This window comes from Pygocentrus nattereri, chromosome 19 (genome assembly GCF_015220715.1).
Source record: "Pygocentrus nattereri isolate fPygNat1 chromosome 19, fPygNat1.pri, whole genome shotgun sequence".
Classification (NCBI taxonomy): Eukaryota; Metazoa; Chordata; class Actinopteri; order Characiformes; family Serrasalmidae; genus Pygocentrus; species Pygocentrus nattereri.
In genome coordinates this window covers 19,024,759-19,046,012 of record NC_051229.1, presented here as the reverse complement: position 1 = coordinate 19,046,012, position 21,254 = coordinate 19,024,759, and the positions used below count along the sequence as shown (strand labels likewise).

General features: G+C 38.3%; 1 protein-coding gene across 1 annotated transcript in view; it reads left to right on the top strand.

The window, feature by feature from the left end:
* The window catches only part of LOC108442426 (potassium/sodium hyperpolarization-activated cyclic nucleotide-gated channel 2-like), a 93,577-nt gene that overhangs the window by 53,673 nt on the left and 18,650 nt on the right, over positions 1 to 21,254 (top strand). The window contains exons 6-7 of the mRNA XM_017722452.2: positions 14,906 to 15,052; positions 20,922 to 21,162. Coding sequence (XP_017577941.2) covers positions 14,906 to 15,052; positions 20,922 to 21,162 — 388 coding nt within the window. The remainder of the gene's footprint in view (positions 1 to 14,905; positions 15,053 to 20,921; positions 21,163 to 21,254) is intronic.

The window sequence follows — 21,254 nt, the reverse complement described above, 5'->3', positions numbered from 1 at the left end:
TAACAGCACACAGGACATGAGTTTATTAACTTATGCAAGCTAATTTAATGCTTAATATCATCTGATACCACAATTTATTTAGAAGATATTGTGATATTCAAACCCTGACTCTTAGCCTACAGTTTGAGCATATTAGGCCAAGCAAACACTGTTTTGACACAGGATCAACTTTTACTGCAGGCTCGAATAGAGTAGCCTATAACATCTAGTGCTTTCACTGCGCTGTTAGTGCTGTTTTATTTTGCCTGTTATTATATTTTATGGCCCTTGAGTCACTCTCAAGAGCAGCTGACGTGCTCTACTGATGTTCTGCCTTGATCGATATCGATCAAAGCGTAATTTAACTGTTATGATGCTTTTTATTTTGCAGTCAAATTCCAGGCCCTGTCACTGAAACTGAATGGATGTTTCCTTGTGTTTAGCTGAAGCTGCTGTGACGGTTTTTATGCTGAACAAACCTTAAACACATGCTGACTTCCTGCAGGTGCTCAGCAGTGAAATATGCTAAATGGTTGAAATAAAGGAAGAAGTTGCAGTAAAGGGAACCGCTGTTGACTGACACAACTGTTTATGCGTCACCCAGAAACTCTGTGTTCTAATCTTGCTCTGCCCACAAATATGTTTGATGAACAGTTGCTGTCGCAAACCCCATTCAAGCTAATAGTACTTTTAGGTTTGCTTAGTAAGGTTAGTTATTGTCCCTGGTCTTATGTAAAGCTGTATTATGTAATCAGAATGGAAATGAAGAAGAATTTATCATCTTCCTAACATTAGCTTGATAGCATGACTAAAGCATTGCATATGATCTTACGCCCATAAAAATAAATACCATTTTAAAAGCACACTCCAAATATCCATATTTTAACAAGAAAAGCCTGTCCAACTAAGCAACAGTTGCTATGAAAAACCATATCTGTGGGTGGAGCATGGATGGGTCCATTCAAATCATTTGAGAAATTACCCTTAATGGTTTTTGATACATTTGATTTGCATCATTATTAGCATTTTGCATTTTGAAAAATTTTTAAGTTTGCAAAACATGACAGTTAACAAATGGACATTCAGTTGACCACAGGGAAGTACAATAAAGGAAAAAACCCACTTTGGCTGAAATTAATGCAGAGCTGTGGCTTACCTTTTTAGGTGACCACGCTGGTATTGCACAAAAATGTAGCAGCATGCAGAGGAATACATTTGAAACATAATAATGATTTATTATTCAAAAATATCCAAAGAACATGATTAGGTTTTCATATTGAGTGAGTGTTGGAGTCTTCAGATGAGCTAACAGAGCTTACCAGTACAACACTGGATAGTGCTGAGGACTCAACTTCTTATAGGTGGATGATGGGCCAATAGCAATAGTAATAGCAAAGTGTAATATAAAATACTTAAAATACTGTGTTTTCTTTATAATTAGGTTCATCTTGTTCAGTAAACATATACTAAGGATACCCTTTGGATATTATTTCAGTCACCAATAAATGATCAATACATTTCTACATATACACATGTCTTTCCTCTCAATGTAAACTGAGCAGTCCTAATCTTGAGTAACAGTTCCGTAAGCATTCCTCTCACTAATCACAAGACTGATTGCTCTTGCCTCGCTGACACAAAACAGTTCCAGAGTCAGAAAAAGCTAAAGTTAACTCAGCATGACCAAAACCTAGCCAGCTAGACCACCTGTCTGTAGCTGACTGCAGCCCGTCCATTGTTCGTTCGTCTGGTCCTTCATTCAAACATTGCTTCATCTGTCTGTTTGTTCGTCTGTCCGTCCATCTGCACGTCCTTTCATCAGTTTTTTCATGTATTGCTTCATCCGTCTGGATAATTTTAGTTCTGTAAGAGCAGCAGAGCAGGCTAACAGTGTTGCACAGTGAGCTGTCAATCACTGCTCATTAACCACGCCCACAATGTTCTCAGATAAGTCTGATCAGCCATTTTTAAGCTGTTTTATTGTATTTACGTCATATATTTTTCATTAGAGCTTTGCTGGATGTTTAATACAGCACTCAAGTTTAGTATCATACACTTATTTTTAAATATTTTGCTGTCTGTCTGTATATTTTCTGTCTTTCCCAGATAAAATGAAACAACCACCCGAATAGTGATTTCAGTATACGAATACCTTGAACAGTTAGCTGTACACATCCCTATCATTATTTATATATAGTTACATAACTTATTACATTCACATTCAATTTAGTTTCAGCTTCATTCACTAGCAGCTCAAAGGCTGCACTTCTGACTTTTTTCAGTGTGTTTCTAGGTTTAATTTTTGCCAGTGTAGATTTCACAAAATGCAATTACTCAAATAACAAACATTGTCACCCCTTCAAGTCAAGTTATTAATTCTGTACTGTTTAAATGTAATCACACAATTACATGACTGATAAGAAACTTGCATAACTGTCTCACAATTAAATTTACATTCTATATCAACAGGTTTGAGTCTAACTCATTACTGAATTAAAATCACAATAAAATATCTGCTCTTTTATGTACAAAAAACAAATGTGATATCAAATGAACATTAGAATTTGCACTTTCAACAAGCTGTGAGTGAGAAATAACTAAGGTAAAATTACAACATGTTTATGGTATAATTTCTGATAAATATGACTAAAGGTCAGTGTCATTTATTATGTAAATTGCATATGTATTCATACTGGAAGATGTTTGTTCTTTAAATTTTGCGTGATTACAAAAGTTGCTCAGACTAAAAATATCGTTATGAACTACTTCTGGCTGCTTGGAGCTGTAAGTGTTCCACACTGAAAGCTCCACTGGGCTTTTTCAGAAGCAGCTGCAATCCAGTACAGTACAGCCGGAGGAGCCAGGCATGAAGAATCTCCCTCTCCCCCTCTCTGTGTTGCTAACCCTCAGTGGTCGTTTGTCTTCCATGTGCCACATCTTTCCTTATCGCTTATCACCTCTTTTCCTCCATCTCTAGCCATTTATCTAATATGGCTCCTTGCCATTACTCTACAGCTAAAAATACATGGCATCCTATAGCGAATTGATCCCGCAAGTCTCTTCACAGCAGCTATGGGACTTTAATTGGTTGTTTGTAGTGAGTAGTGCTCTTAATCATTTCAATATTTAATCAACATACTCAATAGTTGAATGACTTATGCCTTTCAAAGGTGGCTCAGCTCCACAGATTCAACAGGACAAAGGAAAATGCGTAACTGCAAAATGCATTAGTGAAAATCCCGAGGGATACGGCCTTACCTTATAGAAGTTCTCAGGAGGCCTATCACACTGCTGCCTGAGCCATGACCTAGATGCCATGCTTTTCCAGCTGTTGTAACAAAAACAGTGGATAACCTCTGGATGTCCATAACCTCTGGAGAGTTTGTAAAAAATGGGTCTTTACAGGGACAGAGAACCACTTTTGCTTTAATGAAGAATCTAAAGAACCATTTGTACATTTGTGTAAATGAGATGTGCAAGCGTGAAAAATCCTTTTAAATGTTGAAGAAACTCTATGAAATGTAAAGGTTTTATAGGCAGATTGACAGGTACAAACTTAGAAATGATGGTTCTTCAAGGGAACCATGAACACTCAAAGAACCCTTGGTAATTAAGTATATAAATACATAATTACATCTAAACTGTACATTATAGCAAAATGAAAGACATAACTCTGATTAGCCGTTATACCTAGCTGAAACACCATCTGTCAGCAACTTGCAATGCTGTCATATCTTTGCTCCAGCTGTTTCATACCGCTTCACACCTCCAGACTTCATACACAGTCATGTGACCTTAATGAGTCGCATGACATCGAGGGTGTGAAATGCCAGGAAACTCATCAGCACTAATCTGACCTGATGAAGCCTCTCAGATGAGCAGTGAAACGTCTTCAAGATTATACGAGTTGTTGTGATTCGCTTGGTCCTGAACTCCAGTTGCATTGAGTTCCTATTTGAAAGCACTGAGGATTTTATTTGTGGTGATTAGACTAAAAAGCAGTGAAAACACAAAATGTTCTTCTGTTCTGCAGCTCCCTTGGTATGGAGCTGCTGTGCTGTATCTTCTTCCATTGTTCTTGGTTTTGCTGCAGCAAAATATATTAGCAAAATAACCATAGTCCCCACATTAGCGAGGAACACTACTTCATTATTTATTGCAGTACCCACCACACTGACCCCAGATGTGTCCAGCATTTTCATAATCAACGATTGTTGACAGGAAAGTACTTTTTATTCATGGTGTTATTTCACTGCTAAGTATTGCATTTTAAAGAGTTTCCCCTGTCAATTGAGATGGGTCTGACTCCATTGTGTCACTCAGGCAAGACATGTTGTCTAAAGTTTGCTTTTTATTTTTGCATATTTTTACACAGAATTACAAAGTCAGTGTGTACAGTATAAAATAAATAAATAATACATGTAAATGTCCAGCAGCAAGGGTGCCAGACAAAACCTATTAATGAATATAGAAGTATGTTTTCTCAGTTATGGTAAAATCTGTAAAATTATAGTCCTTTAATTTCCCCTAATTAAAATGGTAACAGCCATTGACATATATGCAAATGTCTGTGAAATAAACGTGTTTTTCTTTTAAAAAAAATAGTAAAAAAAATCGTCAAGTTGTGCAGCACATTGGTCATGAATTTTTTTTCCCCCATCGATTATCATTTTAGAAATCACCTTTACTATTAGAGCTATTCCCTCAGTTCTGGCCATAAATGTTAAAACTTGGTAAAAAATAAGGATGAAAAGCATCTCCACAATACTGCTAATTTCTGCAAGCACCCCAGTGGGATTCTAATAGTATGTTAGTACTAAGCTACCACCAATTCACATGAACATTTTTGTCTGGTCAAGATTAAATGTGTACATTTGAAGCTTGTTAGAGGCATGAACAGACATGTCATCAACAGACATTAAATGGCAGCGCTTAACATATATTTGACCTTTATCAGTTTTAAAGTGACTGTTTCAGTAAAGATTCCAGCCAAAGAGCTGCCGCTGTTTTCCATTTCTAACACCTGACTGAAACCTTATTAGATGTCAGCTTGTATTTACAGCATCTAGAAGTTCCAGAAGAATTTGTCCCACCCATTTGAAATCAAAACATGTTTGGTTGATTCCACTCTGTTTCTACTTATGTTAACTGTTAATCTGGCACGCTAGGCCTTCAGCTCAGCTCCTGATGTCCTAACCAATGGAAGAGATCGTTTGGGTGAATCTAGACACCACAGAGAAGAAACTCCCTAACCAACCTAAATATCATATTTAAATAAATACTTACTATAAACGTTTAAATACAACAAGCATGATGATGATATAAAGTAAAAATAAACTTAATTACAGGCATGTATTATATTTTATAACATGTTTTTTTCACAGACATCATTAGGCCTTCTCTAAAGGTGAAGAAGGCTCTGAAGTTTCTGGTGACACTGACTGCTTTAAGTTTAAAAAAGAGCCAAAGTACAGGCGGGTGGTAGCTCACCGCACAGCTCCGGGGCAGACCGATTTCGGCTCAGCCTGTCTGCCTGCAGCTAAAGCTGTGCTCAGTAATATAATGAACCGATTTTTTCCTGAATCAAAGGGATGAATTAAACATCCCCCCACATCGTGCTCTGAGGGGCCTCAAATTAGACTAACTCCGCTTCCAGCAGGAAGCCACTGCGACAGAGCAACAGGAGGGTTAGCATGCTGCTAGCATGAACATTGTATAGTGCTGTGCAAAGGCTTTGAACTGTTTTTCTGTGCAGTGAGCTCTTGCTTGTAAAAGTGCCACTTAACAGAATTAACACAAATAAATATTAACATTGTAAAAGTAACAAATTCGTTCTAATTTTTTTTCTTCAAAAAAGTGAATCATATATTGTGATATAATACAAAGAACACAGTTTTGGTTCTTTGACTGCAGGCATTGACTCGATTTGCATGAAGCACTTGATTTAACTTAATGAAGTATTGATTAGACAAATGAGGTGTTGGTATAAATAGGGCTGGAATGAAGCTGACATGCTGACAGTTTATTACATTCATGTTTTTGTATTTTTTATAATGTTAGCACATAAACCAGCAAATAAACAATCACAGTTCCGGATAGACAGGTTTAAATCTAGTTTTCTCAGCTGACTTAGACCTCCACACAGCACTATATATGCCCACGCACAGACAGTTATGTTATGCTAAAGGCTTAGCTGCTTAGCAGAGATGAGGCCTTCCACGTTTTCCACTTAGCTGATGGCTGACGGTCGGACTGAAGTGTTTTGTTTTTGCTGCGGGATTAGAAAATCTTTAAATAGGGATCAATGTGGCGCCCTTGTGATGGCGTGTAGTGCATTTAAAACTGCCCAGGCAAGGTAGTGGTTTGGTATCTTTAAAATATTCCAAGAGAAACAGGAAGAAGATAAAAGACATATGTGCGTGTGTGTATATATATATATATATATATATATAAATGTGTGTGTGTGTATGTGTGTGTGTGTGTGTGTGTGTGTGTGTGTGTGTGTGTGTGTGTGTGTGTGTGTTTGTATGCTGTGTTGCTCAGTAAAGTCTTAGTCTCACACGGCCAGCGCACACACTGCTGACAGATAGCTCTATAGCACATAGAGGAGAGAGAGAGAGAGAGATATGTATGGAGTACCAAATCTAGTCATACACTATGATTTCTGTTCTTTTGTGACATTTTCTCAGTCTGTTTCATAGCCTTGAGGCTGAGGAGATGGGCTAATGTGGACATTAGCATTTTCACTGTTCAAATTTCAAATGACCCCCAGCAATATAATCTCTTCTACGAGGACCAGCATTCTCCAACTGTATGAAATCATTTTGTACACTTCATGTTTTGCTTTGCTGAGACACATACACATATATACAGACACCCTTTTGGCCTGCACGATATGAACAAAAAATGGTATTATTATTATATTTTAAGTTTATCTACATCCAGTTACATAAGATAAGATGCCTTTATTGTCATTGCACAGTGTACAATTGAGCAGCAATCCAACAGCACTTTCTACATACAAAACAATTAAACATAAGGCTAAAATATATAAAGTACAGATTTAAGGAAGAAAAGTATAAAAAATCCTAAATATAAAGAAAAAGGACTATAAAAACTGTGTATTCTAAACAGACAAAGAACAATAGACAAGTGAGGTAGCAGTTAGTTATTGCACATTCCTTGGATAGCTTATAGGAAAAACAAGGATACATAGATATATACTTCAACTACATCCATTACCAGCAGGTGTATAAAATCAAGCACGTGGCTGTGTAACTATGCAATCTCCATAGACAAACATTGGCAGTAGCCCTGACTTCAACCCCACTGAACACCTTTGGGATAAATTGGAATATCGATTGCAAGCCAGGCCCTCTCGTCCAACGTCAGTGCTTGACCTCACAAATGCCAAATGGGCACACATTCCCATAGACCCACTCCCAAACCATGTGTAATGTCTTCCCAAAAGAGTGGAGACTCTTATAGCCAGAAAGGGGAGGCCAACTACATATAAATGCCCGTGGCTTTGGAATGGGATATCCAACAGAGTCATATAGGCGTGATGGTGAGGTGTCCACATGCCTTTGGCCTAGCATACTAAGTGCACTGGTGAATCAGTAATGTGGCATGGTTAAAGATTGGCCAAAATTGTATACTTTTGTTGGATTACATGAAAACCTTGATTCATTAAAACAAGCACAGAAACACTGATCTGGAACAGTGGTTGGTCAGAAAGCTCACAGCACAGTAAAAAACAACATGACGGATCTGAGGGCTCATTTGTATATAGCAGCCTTCTGTAATATTGGTATTGAGAGAAACAATATCATGATTATGATTAACAAACAACATATTGTGATGTACTAATCTGGGGTAGGCAATGAAACAGTAAAATGATACACATTTTAGGTGTTTTCAAATAAAATTATAATGTTGATATGTACCTCAATCCAGTATTAGCATCAGGCTTGAACATCGAATAGTTGGGACTTTGGTACACTGTTGCAATGTTTTACTTACAACACAGAAAGATGAGACGTCCAGCCATTCATTTATAACAGCATAAACCAGCAGGCCAGTTAGCTAGCCAGCCACTTAAATAAAGAGTAAAAGGCTGTGAATTTGTGGAAAATGTCTTGGAACAAGACTGGCAAAAATATCTGGTTTGGTTATCAGATTTAATGCCTTGCAACCAGTATAAGCTTTTTGTTATCTTCAGGGCCCTAATACAAAGGCAGTGTCTCCTTAGCAGCACCATTAGCATTAGCTTGGTGCTCTAGAGGAAAGACAAGTGCGTAATATGGCCCCTGAGGAAGAGGGTGATGCTCAGAGCTGCAGGGATTCTTCCTCCTCTCAATTATTCACTCCCAGACGTTTGGCACAGCGACTCTCTTCTTTTCCTCCTCCCCTCCTCCGTTCTCTCTCTCTCTCTCTCGCGCGCTCTCTCTCTCTCTCTCTCTCGCGCTCTCTCTCTCTCTCTCTCTCTCTCTCTCTCTCTCTCTCTCTCTCTCTGTGTCTTTCCCTTGACAGAGCTGGAGGCAGTGGTGAAGGTCACACTGGGGGCGTTTGTAATGCCCACACGGCCTTCTCTATAGATCAGTCCCATTGCTCATCCGCTACCCCTCTCCCAGCTCACAATTATCTGTCACCAAGAGGGGCTGTACGTTTGCAAGGCCCATTTTACACGCTCTCTATTTGTGGCTTGTCATTTTGGTGCGGCTTGAAGAAAGAGCAGCAGTCACTTATGGCTAAAAACTCTATGCACTGAGCTTTGGATTAGGCTACAGTTGTGCTATGCTCTACAAAGCTTGAGGAGTTAGCTTATGGTGGGGATTATCAAACAGCGACCCACAGCCTGTGAGTAAGTTTTGTCTGGTCTCAGTTGTTCTAAAATTAAAATAAATCTGTAAAAAATATATAGCGGGAAGCACTGAATACTGTTCTAACATCAACAACTATTTAAGTGTATTGGCGCATACAGAGATTTTCATTTTCATGAGACAGCAGGCGTTGTGTAGAGCATGCTAATGTGCTCTGTAGCCATCATTTATAATAGTAGCTGATTCATTGCAGATCAGACTGGTTAGTGAAACATTTTTGGAAAAACAGCATAATATATATATATATATATATATATATATATATATATATATATATATATATATATATATATATATATATATATAAATCTATTGATTCCTGGCAGAAATTTTCATAGTCTTTCCTTCCACAAACATAAAGCTAACATCCGCTCGCACTTCAAATGTTATGTTAGCATTGAGGTAACGGTAGTGTATATTCACTGTTCCACTGGGCTTGATACCACTGATGGAAACTCTACCTTAGACACAGAATCTATGGCTTGCAAGAGGCAATTAAGTAACACATTCACTTTTTTTTATGAATACATAAATAAATCCTTTAGCCTGGCCTGGTGTAGGGTCATGCCAGTTCCCGGTCGGTCAATTATGCACACAAAAACTACTTCATTGCTAATAGCCCCCTCTTGTGGAGAACTTTAGACCTGCTAAATGAGAGGGAGTAAATTGTAATACTTGCTTGATTTGATATGGGCTTCAGAATCATTGCTAACATGTGCAATTTGAAAGAGCACCTGGTCTATGGTATCAGAAGTGGCATTTCAATGGAACGTACCATGAGTGCAGTTTAGCTTTAGTGAACTTTGACTCACAATCTTGCATTTTCAACCAGTAGTGCTAATACTGTGATGTGTTGAACTCTGAAAAGGTGGTGCTTTATAGCACTGAACCACCAAAATGGAGGAAATGCTAACCAGTGTCTACACACAACCCTTTTATCATGATTTCTCCATATGGATATGTATAAACACCTGGAAGAGAGCAGAAAGACTGTATTACTGTCATTACTTTTTTTCTTCTTGTTTTAAACTAGTTATCCAGCTTGCTGATTGCAATGTTAGCTCCATGGCTAACTGCAGCTGCACACAAGTCACCCCATAGCCACCAACCATGCCAGTTATCTACACTTTTTTTTGGTACAGATCAGTATGTAGCACTTCAGCAAGCTTCATTATGTCCACCTTTTCCACTTTTTAATGCTTAATGTTTGTGGTAGGCGAATTAGGCAGTTTGCTATCCTTGGCTACACTGCATAAAATTCAGCCCACCACCACAAATCATGGCAGTTGTCTAGGTCTGGTCTAGTGTGTATCACTATACGACACTGGCCGCAAATGTTTTATAGTGACTTTATAGTGCTTTTCTTGAAAGCTGTTTGTTGTCAGAATCTGTACTCTATACACTGCTTCAACTTGAGCGTCAAACTTAGCCCCCCCAAGTGCATGTGTATAGGGATTTGTGTGTGTGTATATTGTTGGCTAAAGCGTGTGCTTTGGCACTTGTTTTGCTGCCTGTTGAGTGTGCTGTAAATCAGAGACAGCAAGGCTGGCATAGAGCAGCAGCAACTGTCCCTGAGCTTAACTGCCACCACACATCTCACTGTAGTCCTGCTGACAGCCTGGCCTCTGGCACACACACACACACAAACACACACCTATAAATCACACAACACCAAACACACACACAACACATACGGGCTACAGAGAAGCACTTTAACCCTTAGAAGTTAGCAGCAGCAGTAGCAGAGGCATGGTTGTCCACTGTTACCCATGTCATTTGATATGAATTATTTCTCAGTTCTTTGCACTGATAATGGTTTGACTTTGATGAAAAGTTAATGGTTTTGTATCCTTTACATTTTTGACATCAAAATAAATGAGAAAAATCAGAAGTACTTGTGGGTTCTTGTTTCAGTAGAGGCCTTCAAGAGGAACTGGAGCTTTCCACTTTTGCTGTTGATGCACCTGATTGTTGGGTTGATTTGGTGAATGATCTTTTTGCTATAATGTACGTGGGATTGAACACGTTACCACCTGGAATTGTGGCAGGGTTATACCTGAAAACTGAAACTATAGCTAAAATAAAAAATTTGCAGTGAAACTAGTGTGGTTGTAAGGTAAGCTAAAGGTAATTTTCAGAAACACCAAAACTAAAACTAAACTATAATGTCCACTGCAGATCTAACTAAAATGAAATTAGGTTGTTCAGTAAAAAAACTTTAATTTTTTTTGTGCATGAATGGGAATTTAGAAGTGGATCCTTCAGTATTTAAGGAAAGCTGGAGCCTAACTAAATCTACATACATACTATCACAGCACTGATCATAACACAAATAATTAAAACTAAACTAAAACTATTTTCAGGAAAAAAACAATATTACTTTTCTGAGCATTAAAACAAAACAAAAACTATACGTTTTTCCCTTAAACTAACTGAAACTAACTGAAATCAAAAATATAAATATAAATAGATAAATAATAAAAATAAAGCAAAAAGGTAATGAAAATTTAAAAACTGTAACAACCCTGGCTTATAGAACTCTTAAGCTTGTAACTCTTTACAATATTCACTGCACAAATCTGTCAGCTTTTATTTATTTATTTATTTATTTATTTATTTATTTATTTATTTATTTATTTATTTTCAATTCAGTCAGTTTGCAGAATAACCCCTTGTATATGGGGGGTCCCAGGTTGGCTGGCTACTTCAGTGTTGGCTGGCTGCCAACTCACTCACAGCAGTGTGGATGCTGCTTCAATGGCAGCAAATGTTTGGTTTAATGATTCTCCTTTTTTAAATTCACTTTTCTAGTTTGGTAATGTGGTCTTACACAGTAGATATACATTTATATATGACCAGTTTTACCATAAGTATGCCTTTATGTGCAGAGAAAACAAGTGCACTCTATTGTCATTAATTTGTCCAAAGCTTGTTGAAAATGCTACCATTAGTGTATAGGTCCACTGCTATCTGTAGCCAACAGCAGACTAGTAATAAACTCTCCCCTAAAGCTTCCCTTCAGCTCCTCACAAGCACAGTGCTGAGATGCTGGAATGAGTGGCTAAGCCTCTAATCCCCACAGAAATGGAAGCGTTGCAGAAAATGACATATTGTCCTGCTCATGCCTGCCGGTAAATGGTTCAGTTGCTAATTCTTTCCCATTTAGATTCAGTTCTATTCTAAATGGGGGGGGCAGGCAGCCTCTTTGACATCACATAGAAGACTGTCAGTCCACTCAAGGGTCAATCTCATCCTCTCTCTCTCTTTCTCTCTCTCTCTCCTCGTTTTCACTTGCTCTCTCTTCACCTTGAGTCAAGCACTAAACACATTTAACTTTATCAAGCCATCAATGAGTGCAGTGAGCTATTGAGCTATCACTGCCTGGCCTTCTTTTTCCAAAGTAATGCTCATTGATCTGTGTCTCTTGTTAAAAAAGCAGAGTAGCTTAATGGCACTAGTAGTTAAACCTTTGTAGGGTTCAGATTTAAATAGGAGGAGTTTTGTAGATGGAGCTGTTAAATATTTGGGAAGGGTAAGAATTGGTTTTCTGTTTAAATATATATTCAACAAAAAAATACACAGAAGCCTGAACAACTCAGTGGCGCTGGGGTGGTCAGTCCATTCTTCTGAGAACACCAGCAGCTTCTTTTCTTCCTGTTTGTCTATTTCCTATTCTCAGTTATGGCATCCTGACATCCATTATAATTTCACTTGCTGTCCACTTTTTAAAAAATGCTTACCTTGTACTTCTACACACAGGCCAATTTATTACTGAACAACTCAGTGGTTGTTCAGGTTTTTCACTTTATTACACATGGTTTCTTGCTACCATGCAGATGTACTTTATTTTTATTTCCAGTTGAGTTATTTCACCTCCATGTGAGTTGTAGGAAAAAAAGGCCACATCCATTACACATTTGTCATTATTTTTTTGGAAGTAGGCCAGCGGAAGCTTAAGGGTTGAAAGTTAGATATATACAGAAGTTGTACATAATAGTAATAAAATTGCCCATATTTGAAAATTCATATGTAGACAGAATACAGGCAGCTCTACTTTGCTTGTGCATTGGCCTTATTATCGTTCTACAGGTACTTCTAAAGCCTTAACAGGTATTTCAGACACTTGCATCAGCAGATGGTGGAAGGTAGATGTAGTTGTTTACAGGACACATACGTGTTGCTTTAAGGTTAATGTTTCACCTCACTGGTGCCAGAGGTTGGCATGGCCTCTGTGTTGCAGCTATTACTCTTTCAGCAGAAGTTGCTAACTCTGCACAGGTACACACATATGACTCAAGTGCTCAGGTCAGCTACTTTTGGGAGGCAAAAAGAGATTCTCACAGGATGTATACGTGTTGCTCTAAAGTTAATCTTTTCCCCTAGGGGTGCCAGAGCCCGACGTGACCTCTTTTCTTTGCGTTTTTTACATTAATCCTCAGAACATGGCTGTTCTCCTTCTGTCCCCACAAATAACCCAGTCTGAGGGATGTTTGCCTCATTAGCTAATGATCCCATATAAGGTCAGCAGTGCTGTGGGTGCAGTGCTGCATCTGCTGTGTGTGCATGCGTGTGGTTCCAAACATTTTTCCAACTTTGTTGATAAAAACAGAAAAAAACAGACTGAACTTACCATATATATAATATGGTATACATATGTATACACACACTATATTGCCAAAAGTATTCACTCACCCATCCAAATCATTGAATTCAGGTGTTCCTATACTTCCATGGTCACAGTTGTATAAAACCAAGCACCTAGGCATGCAGACTGCTTCTACAAACATTTGTGAAAGAATGGGTCGCTCTCAGGTGCTTACTGAATTCCAGTGTGGTATCGTGATAGGATGCCACGTGTGCAACAAGTCCAGTCGTGAAATTTCCTTGATACTAAATATTCCACAGTGAACTGTCAGTGGTATTATAACAAAGTGGAAGTGATTTGGAATGACAGCAACTCAGCCACAAAGTTGTAGGTCACATAAAATGACAGAGTGGGATCAGCAGATGCTGAGGCGCATAGTGCACAGAGGTTGTCAACTTTCTGCACAGTTAATCACTACAGACCTTCAAACTTCATGTGGCCTTCAGATTAGCTCAAGAACAGCGTAGAGAGCTTAATGGAATGGGTTTCCATGGACAAGCAGCTGCATCCAAGCCTTACATCACCGAGCGCAATGTAAAGCATTGAATGCAGTGGTGTAAAGCGCCTCCACTGGACTCTAGAGAAAGTGGGGACGTGTTCTCTGAAGTGATGAATGACGCTTCTCCTGACAATTCTATGGATGATTCTGGGTTTGTCGCTTGCCAGGACACTGGTGCTTGTCTGACTGCATTGTGCCAAGTGTAAAGTTTGGTGGAGGGGGGATTATGGTGTGTTGTTGTTTTTCAGGAGTTGGGCTCCGCCCCTTACTTCCAGTGAAAGGAATGTAACGCTTCAGCAGACCAAGAGATTTTAGACAATTTTATGCTCCCGACTTTGTGGGGACAGTTTGGGGATGGCCCCTTCCTGTTCCAACATGACTGCACACCAGTGCACAAAGCAAGGTCCATAAAGACATGGATGAGCAGGTATAGTCCTGACCTCAACCCGATTGAACAGCTTTGAGATGAATTAGAGCAGAGACTGCGAGGCCTTCTTGTCCAACATCAGAGTCTGACCTCACAAATGCGCTTCTGGAAGAATGGTCAAATATTTCCATAAACACACCCCTAAACTTTGTGGAAATCCTTCCCAGAAGAGTTGAAGCTGTTATAGCTGCAAAGGGTGGGCCAACATCATATTAAACCCTATGGATTAAGAATGGGATGTCACTCAAGTTCATATGCATATGAAGGCAGACGAGTGAATTGGCAATATAATGTGTGTGTATATACATGTATGTGTGTGTGTGTATATATATATATATATATATATATATATATATATATATATATATATATATATATATAATGTGTATGTGTGTGTGTGTGTGTGTGTGTGTGTTACAGAGGTATCGTTTTACAGCCTGTCTCATATTCACAATGTCTTTGTCCTCCCTCAGTATAAACAAGTGGAGCAGTACATGTCCTTCCACAAACTTCCGGCAGACTTCCGACAAAAAATCCATGATTACTACGAGCACCGCTACCAGGGAAAGATGTTCGATGAGGAGAGCATCCTGGAGGAGCTCAATGAGCCACTCAGAGAGGTGAGACGGAGTGTGTGTGGATGTGTGTGTGTGGGGGGGGTTAGTGTAGATGTCTGTGTGTAAACATCCATGGAAAAACAGCCCCTCGAGGCCCCTACAGTTGCCCCTGTTCTCTTCTCACTTTCCAAAACAATAAAGGGATGCTGACAACCAAATGTGTTGTGCTGTACGAGGCAATCCTTTTGAAAGAGCAGCACATGTCTTACTCTGTGTGCTGTGGCATCATTCATTCTATTGTATGCCTGGATATAGACCAAAGGATCAGTACATGAGCTGCAGTGGATTGTTGTGCCCTAATTATTATATTTATCCAGAAAGCTTACATGTATATGCACAAAGAGGTGGATGACTGGTCCTCACAGCTCACAACTTTTGTTTTATCCCTATGTGTCATGAGGTTGGGACCAGTTTGAGAACCACTGACCTAAGGTCACCTTGTGCAGTGACAACAAAAGTGGAACAAAGCACCCCCCGCCCTCCCTCTTTGTGCTGTTGAGCAGTGGAATTATGATGGAACACCATCTAACACCTTTGAGATGAGTTGGAGTTTATGGTGTTCTGATGTTGCAGAACTGATCATCTTACATCAGTACCTGACCTCACTAATGCTCTTTTAGGTGAAGGCTATCAAATCCTCACAGCAATGTTCCATTATCTAGGGGGTCAAACTCCCTATTACCCTTTATTAACTGAAGAAAAAGATGAGCAAGTGTCTTGTACACATACTGCATATACTGTATGTATACACGTATTTGTGATAGTGCTATCTTGAGAATGATGCTAAAGGCCACATATCTTGTTGAGAGCACTCATCAGCACTCAAGCCTTTCAGTTGTTTAAACCACCTTTGGGCAAAAACAGCAAAAGTGCTTTTAACAATAGTTTGGGGAGAAAACAAACTGTCAGATCATTATCAAGGGCAAACCTGCTCTTCATACCAAGGAGGACACGTGTCACGTGAACAAGTGTCATTTGGATATTGGCAAACAGTTGTTTTATGTTGAAACCATAGTCTGGCAGAAGATCAGTTACTCACAATGTTGTGGATCAGGCAAGACAAACCTGGTTCTTTAGTTTATACTTGGGTTATGATGGTAATGAAGCTAACAGAGAATGGAAGCTTATAGCCACCAGCAAAGTCATGCAGGTATACTTTCCTACTTAACTGAAAAGTAACAGAACAATCAAACTACACATGGAAAATTTGAAAAGAAGTAGAGATGGCATGATACCACTTTTTAAATATCGAGACAATGTCCTTCCCAGGATTTTGTTCCAACAGGCTGGCTTCTCTAGTTAGATCACACCACCAGCAGAGCTGTCCAGCCTGTTGGAACAAAATCCTGGGAAGGATTTATACTTTCTGGACCTGGATTTGACACCTCTGTCAGGGAATCTTTAGGCACCTCATGATTCAATTTGATTACGATTCAGAGGGCTGTGATGCGATTATTAAACGATTATCGATCGGTAGTTGTAAACCAAAGTATTTGTAATGATCCATAATGCATTTCCTTCCAATATCTTTTATTAATAAATCAAATGGAAGTGATCTAGAAGGCTCTCCTTCACTGCTCTTGTTTGAGACGCTGCTGCAACAAATCTGCGATACAATGTCGCACACATCACGGCCATCCTACCCATTATTATTTTAATTCCGTGATTTTATAACTTTGGTTTTGGTCTCATTGTAGAGAGTCCGTGGTCGCTGTATCAGTAAAATATTTTCGAGGCTGGACGCTGAATCTTGGCTTCAAAACGTGCAACAAAGTGCAAAAGCCCTGGTTCTCAAAGACTGAGAAGACTGCAGGTCACATAAGTCTCGCCTTGCCGGTAGCCACGAAAAGGCAAAGAGATTTAAGAAGAACATTTTGAAATGGACTTATTCGCATTTATAAGCGGCGCAGTTGGTTTCCTGGTACGTTAAATCTGCAACAAGACACTGTCCAACACTAAAAAATTGAGAAGATGAAGTCGCTTCTCTTTCGAATTTCCCCGTTCCACCTTAAATGGTGTAGCAGTTACATTCGGCGCTGCAGGCAGAAATTAAGGTGGAATGGAAAAATTCAAACAAGAAGCTGGAGAATGAGAAGCAATTTCAGGCTCATGAAACAGCCGAACGATTATAGACGTTTTGCAATAAGCTGCTCTACTTCTGAGGAAAGGTTTCCTGATGGAAAGGGCAGGAAAGTGGCTAAAGCTGAGCTAAAGCTTAAAGCAGAGTTTTGTTTATATTTTTAGCCTATACTAGGACATTAGCACACAGTGAGACATACTAGACATTAAATGTTGTGGCTCCCAATGTGGTTTGATTTTTATTGAAAGGACAAAATGGCTCTTCTTAACATTTGGGGTTGTGACTCCTGACCGATCCTAGCTTTAATGACTCCCCCTCTAGTGCATGCACTTCGTGTAAACATGTGGACGTTACGGACTGCACTCAGGATTTCTTAGGTTATTTCTATAATAACACAACAGGATCTAAAGTCAAACGAAGACTCACCGCAATGGTTTAGAAATGATTGTTGTTGTTGTTGTTGCAGTACTTGAGAGCTGGTGGAACTGAATGCTGTTCAGTTATAACGATAAGTATTAGGACGTACTAAACACAGCTTTAAACCTCTGTCTGGATCAATAAAGTTCACATCTGATGACCAATTGTAATGGTAGTAATTTAAGATTAATTTTGGTTGAAAAGTCAGCAGTTTTTCCATAAAGGTGTATTATGAACCTGTCAAAATGATGCCCCTCATATCTCTGAGGATGCATTATAACTGTAACGATTAGCTTTTTCTGCTGACTTCTGGTTCATAGATTACAGCATATAAAGCATATGTCTCTAAATTCAACAGGGGGGACTTTCCGGGGGGGGGGGGGGGGGTTAGAATTTTAGCAGCATTATTTTGACACCAGCAGAAATATATTTCTTTATTAATTATTGTTATTATAAATATACTCAGAGAACCCTGACAAATATAATTTAGTAATGTTTTAGCCTAAAATATATTTCTAAGTTTACTTTGCATACTCTTTCAGTGTTTTCATATTGTGTTTACACAGTTTACACAGCTTCACACAGTGCTTTAAAACATCATGATCATGAATGATTTCACTTGTAACATTTAAAAATGAATACTAATCTATTATCTGTCTGTATGTCTTTTACGTACCATTATCTTACATGTGTTTGTGTGTGTGTGTGTGTATGTGTGTATATATGTGTGTGTGTGTGTATGTATATATATATATTTATATATATGTGTGTATATATATATATATATATATATATATATATATATATATATATATATATATATATATTTGAGTTTGACTGTAAATGAAACGATACAATTAATCAGTTCATGTCTTCTTCATAACACAAATCTCTCAGGTCATCTAATAAAACATCATGCCATGTGACAACATAAACACAAATGTTATCGTTGTTGATAAATAGGGGTGTTTAGTCAATCTCAGAATAACAGAAGTATAAAACTGTTTCAGATACTTGTTTCCATTATTACTGTTTGCTACTCGTTTAAACTAGTAGGCCTAGAGGTACTCTTACCAGTTTTTTGAAGGAGCTTCTTATATCGTCCACACCCTTGATAAAGGAAATAGTCTTGTCTCTCAGGATGCATTCGGCAAACTGTGAAACAAAAACATAATGAATTTTTTATTGCGACTGAGAATTAGGTTTTGTTCACTGAGGAAATCAATGTTATGCACTGCACATTCTGACACCAAAAACCATGTGTTTTAAAATAAAACTTGATGGTATAGAACTGAGGTGCAAATTTGGTCTGACATGTTGGGGGATTCAATGTCAAGAGGCTATAGCTTACATCCAATAAAATATTCAAACATAAAACCGAGTAAGCAAATCATGCTTTTTATGTCAGTATTTAAACACAAAAAAATGTTATTCATGAGAATATTATACATATTTATTACATATGGTACATTTTTGCTGCTTATTAAAATAGGCAATTCTATTAGGTCCATCTGCATCCATCTGCATGATGCCCCAATAATGATGAAGGATAAAGGAAGGACTGATAATGAATGTTAGAGCATAATTCCCCCAAGAAACGTGCATGTGTATATATATATATATATAAAATATGTGTGTGTGTCTGTGTGTGCAAACGTAAAGTACGTAAAAGATATAGACATACAGACAGATTGACTAATAGATCAGTATTTAATGTCACCTTTTTTAAAAATGTTACAATTAATGTCATTCATGATCATGATGTTTCAAAGCTCTATGTGAGGCTAAACAAATACAATATGAAAACACAGAAAGAGTATGGAAAGTAAACTAAAATATTACAAAATTATATTTTTCAGGCTTAGAGTATATTTATAATAACAATAATTAATAATGAAATAAAATTCTATACCTAGAACCTTGAGTAAAATGCATTTCAGGACACAATCTACAGCCCAGGACATGCTAGCGAAATAAAGGAGATGTCATTCAGACCTTGCAGTGCTGAGATCAGAGGGGGAATATAATTTCTGCTGGTGTCAAGATAACGGTGCCAAAATTCTACACCCCCCACCGGTAAACTGTTGAATTTAGAGACATATGCTTTATATGCTGTAATCTATGAACCAGAAGTCAGCAGAAAAAGTTAATCATTACAGTTATAATGCATCCTCAGAGATATGAGGGGCATCATTTTGACAGGTTCATAATACACCTTTATGGAAAAACTGCTGACTTTTTAACCAAAATTAATCTTAAATTACTACCATTACAATTGTAATTACTACAATTTTTAATTATAGGCAACTCTTTTATGCAGTAATGTATTCTAATTTGTGCATTTGTCCTAGCTATGAAAGCAATGAAAGTCTTGTTGCTGAATAATGACGAGAAAAAAAGTCAGCTAATACTGCAACTCATCAGATGTGAACTTTATTGCTCCAGACAGAGGTTTAAAGCTGTGTTTAGTATGTCCTAATACTTATCGTTATAACTGAAAGGCATTTAGTTCTACCAGCTCTCAAGTACTGCAACAACAACAACAATCATTTCTAAACCATTGTGGTTACGAGTCTTTGTTTGACTTTAGATCCTGTTGTGTTGTTTGCTGTGAAAATTAAAGATAAATTAAAGAAGTTATTTACACACAGAAATAACCTAAGAAATCCTGAGTGCAGTCCGTAACGTCCACATATTTACATGAAGTGCGTACACGAGAGGGGGAGTCGGAATCTTCTGGGGAGTCGTAATTCGGGACAATACCGGCCGTATTTCTCCCTCCTCCAGTTCTGTTTTTGTTATGTGCACTTCCGCACTTCAGAGTTCTGCCTATTACGTTCCGTCAACATTACGGTGTAAATTAAATATTTAGAAAATCTATTTTTAACATTTACGAATCGATTCAGGATCGTTCACATCCGCATTGTGATGCATCTAGGAATCGAGTTTTTCCCGTACCCCTAGTGGAACACATTGTAAATTTGCCAAATCATTGCTTTCAGATGAGCATCTAAAAGTAGGCTATAATGCTCAAACGTCTTTAACACTCTACCACCCCACAGTTAACAACATATCACATAATGTGAAGGTGCTTTTTCAGGCTAGATTTGTTACAGAATACAATCAGTTGCATTCATTTCAATTTACAGTTCAGCATTTTCAGCATCGGATCAATTCCATCTCTAAAAAAGAAAGCCAGATGTCCCCAAACATTTGATGGACAGATTTGTAATATTCATATATCTCTTTTTATAATGTAGTAGCCTACCATATTTTAAAATGTTTCACAAAGTAGGTTTTTCAGTGCTCTTTGTTTGACCTTCTAGTGTAAATGGTAAATGCTAAACTCCCTCTGGTATGTTTGCCCTCTTTCAGGAAATAGTGAACTTCAACTGCCGGAAGCTGGTGGCCTCCATGCCTCTGTTTGCCAACGCTGAGCCCAACTTTGTGACAGCCATGCTGACTAAGTTGCGCTTTGAGGTTTTCCAGCCCAGAGATTACATCATCCGCGAGGGCACCATCGGCAAGAAGATGTACTTCATCCAGCACGGTGTGGTCAACGTCCTCACCAAAGGAACAGTGGGAATGAAGCTTTCCGATGGCTCTTATTTTGGAGGTGCGGTCTCTTGTTGCCAGAGAAATTAACCTGTTTTCATAACTGCCTAAATTAGGTTCAAATTAAACTGTCACATCCCTTAATTAAAGTGC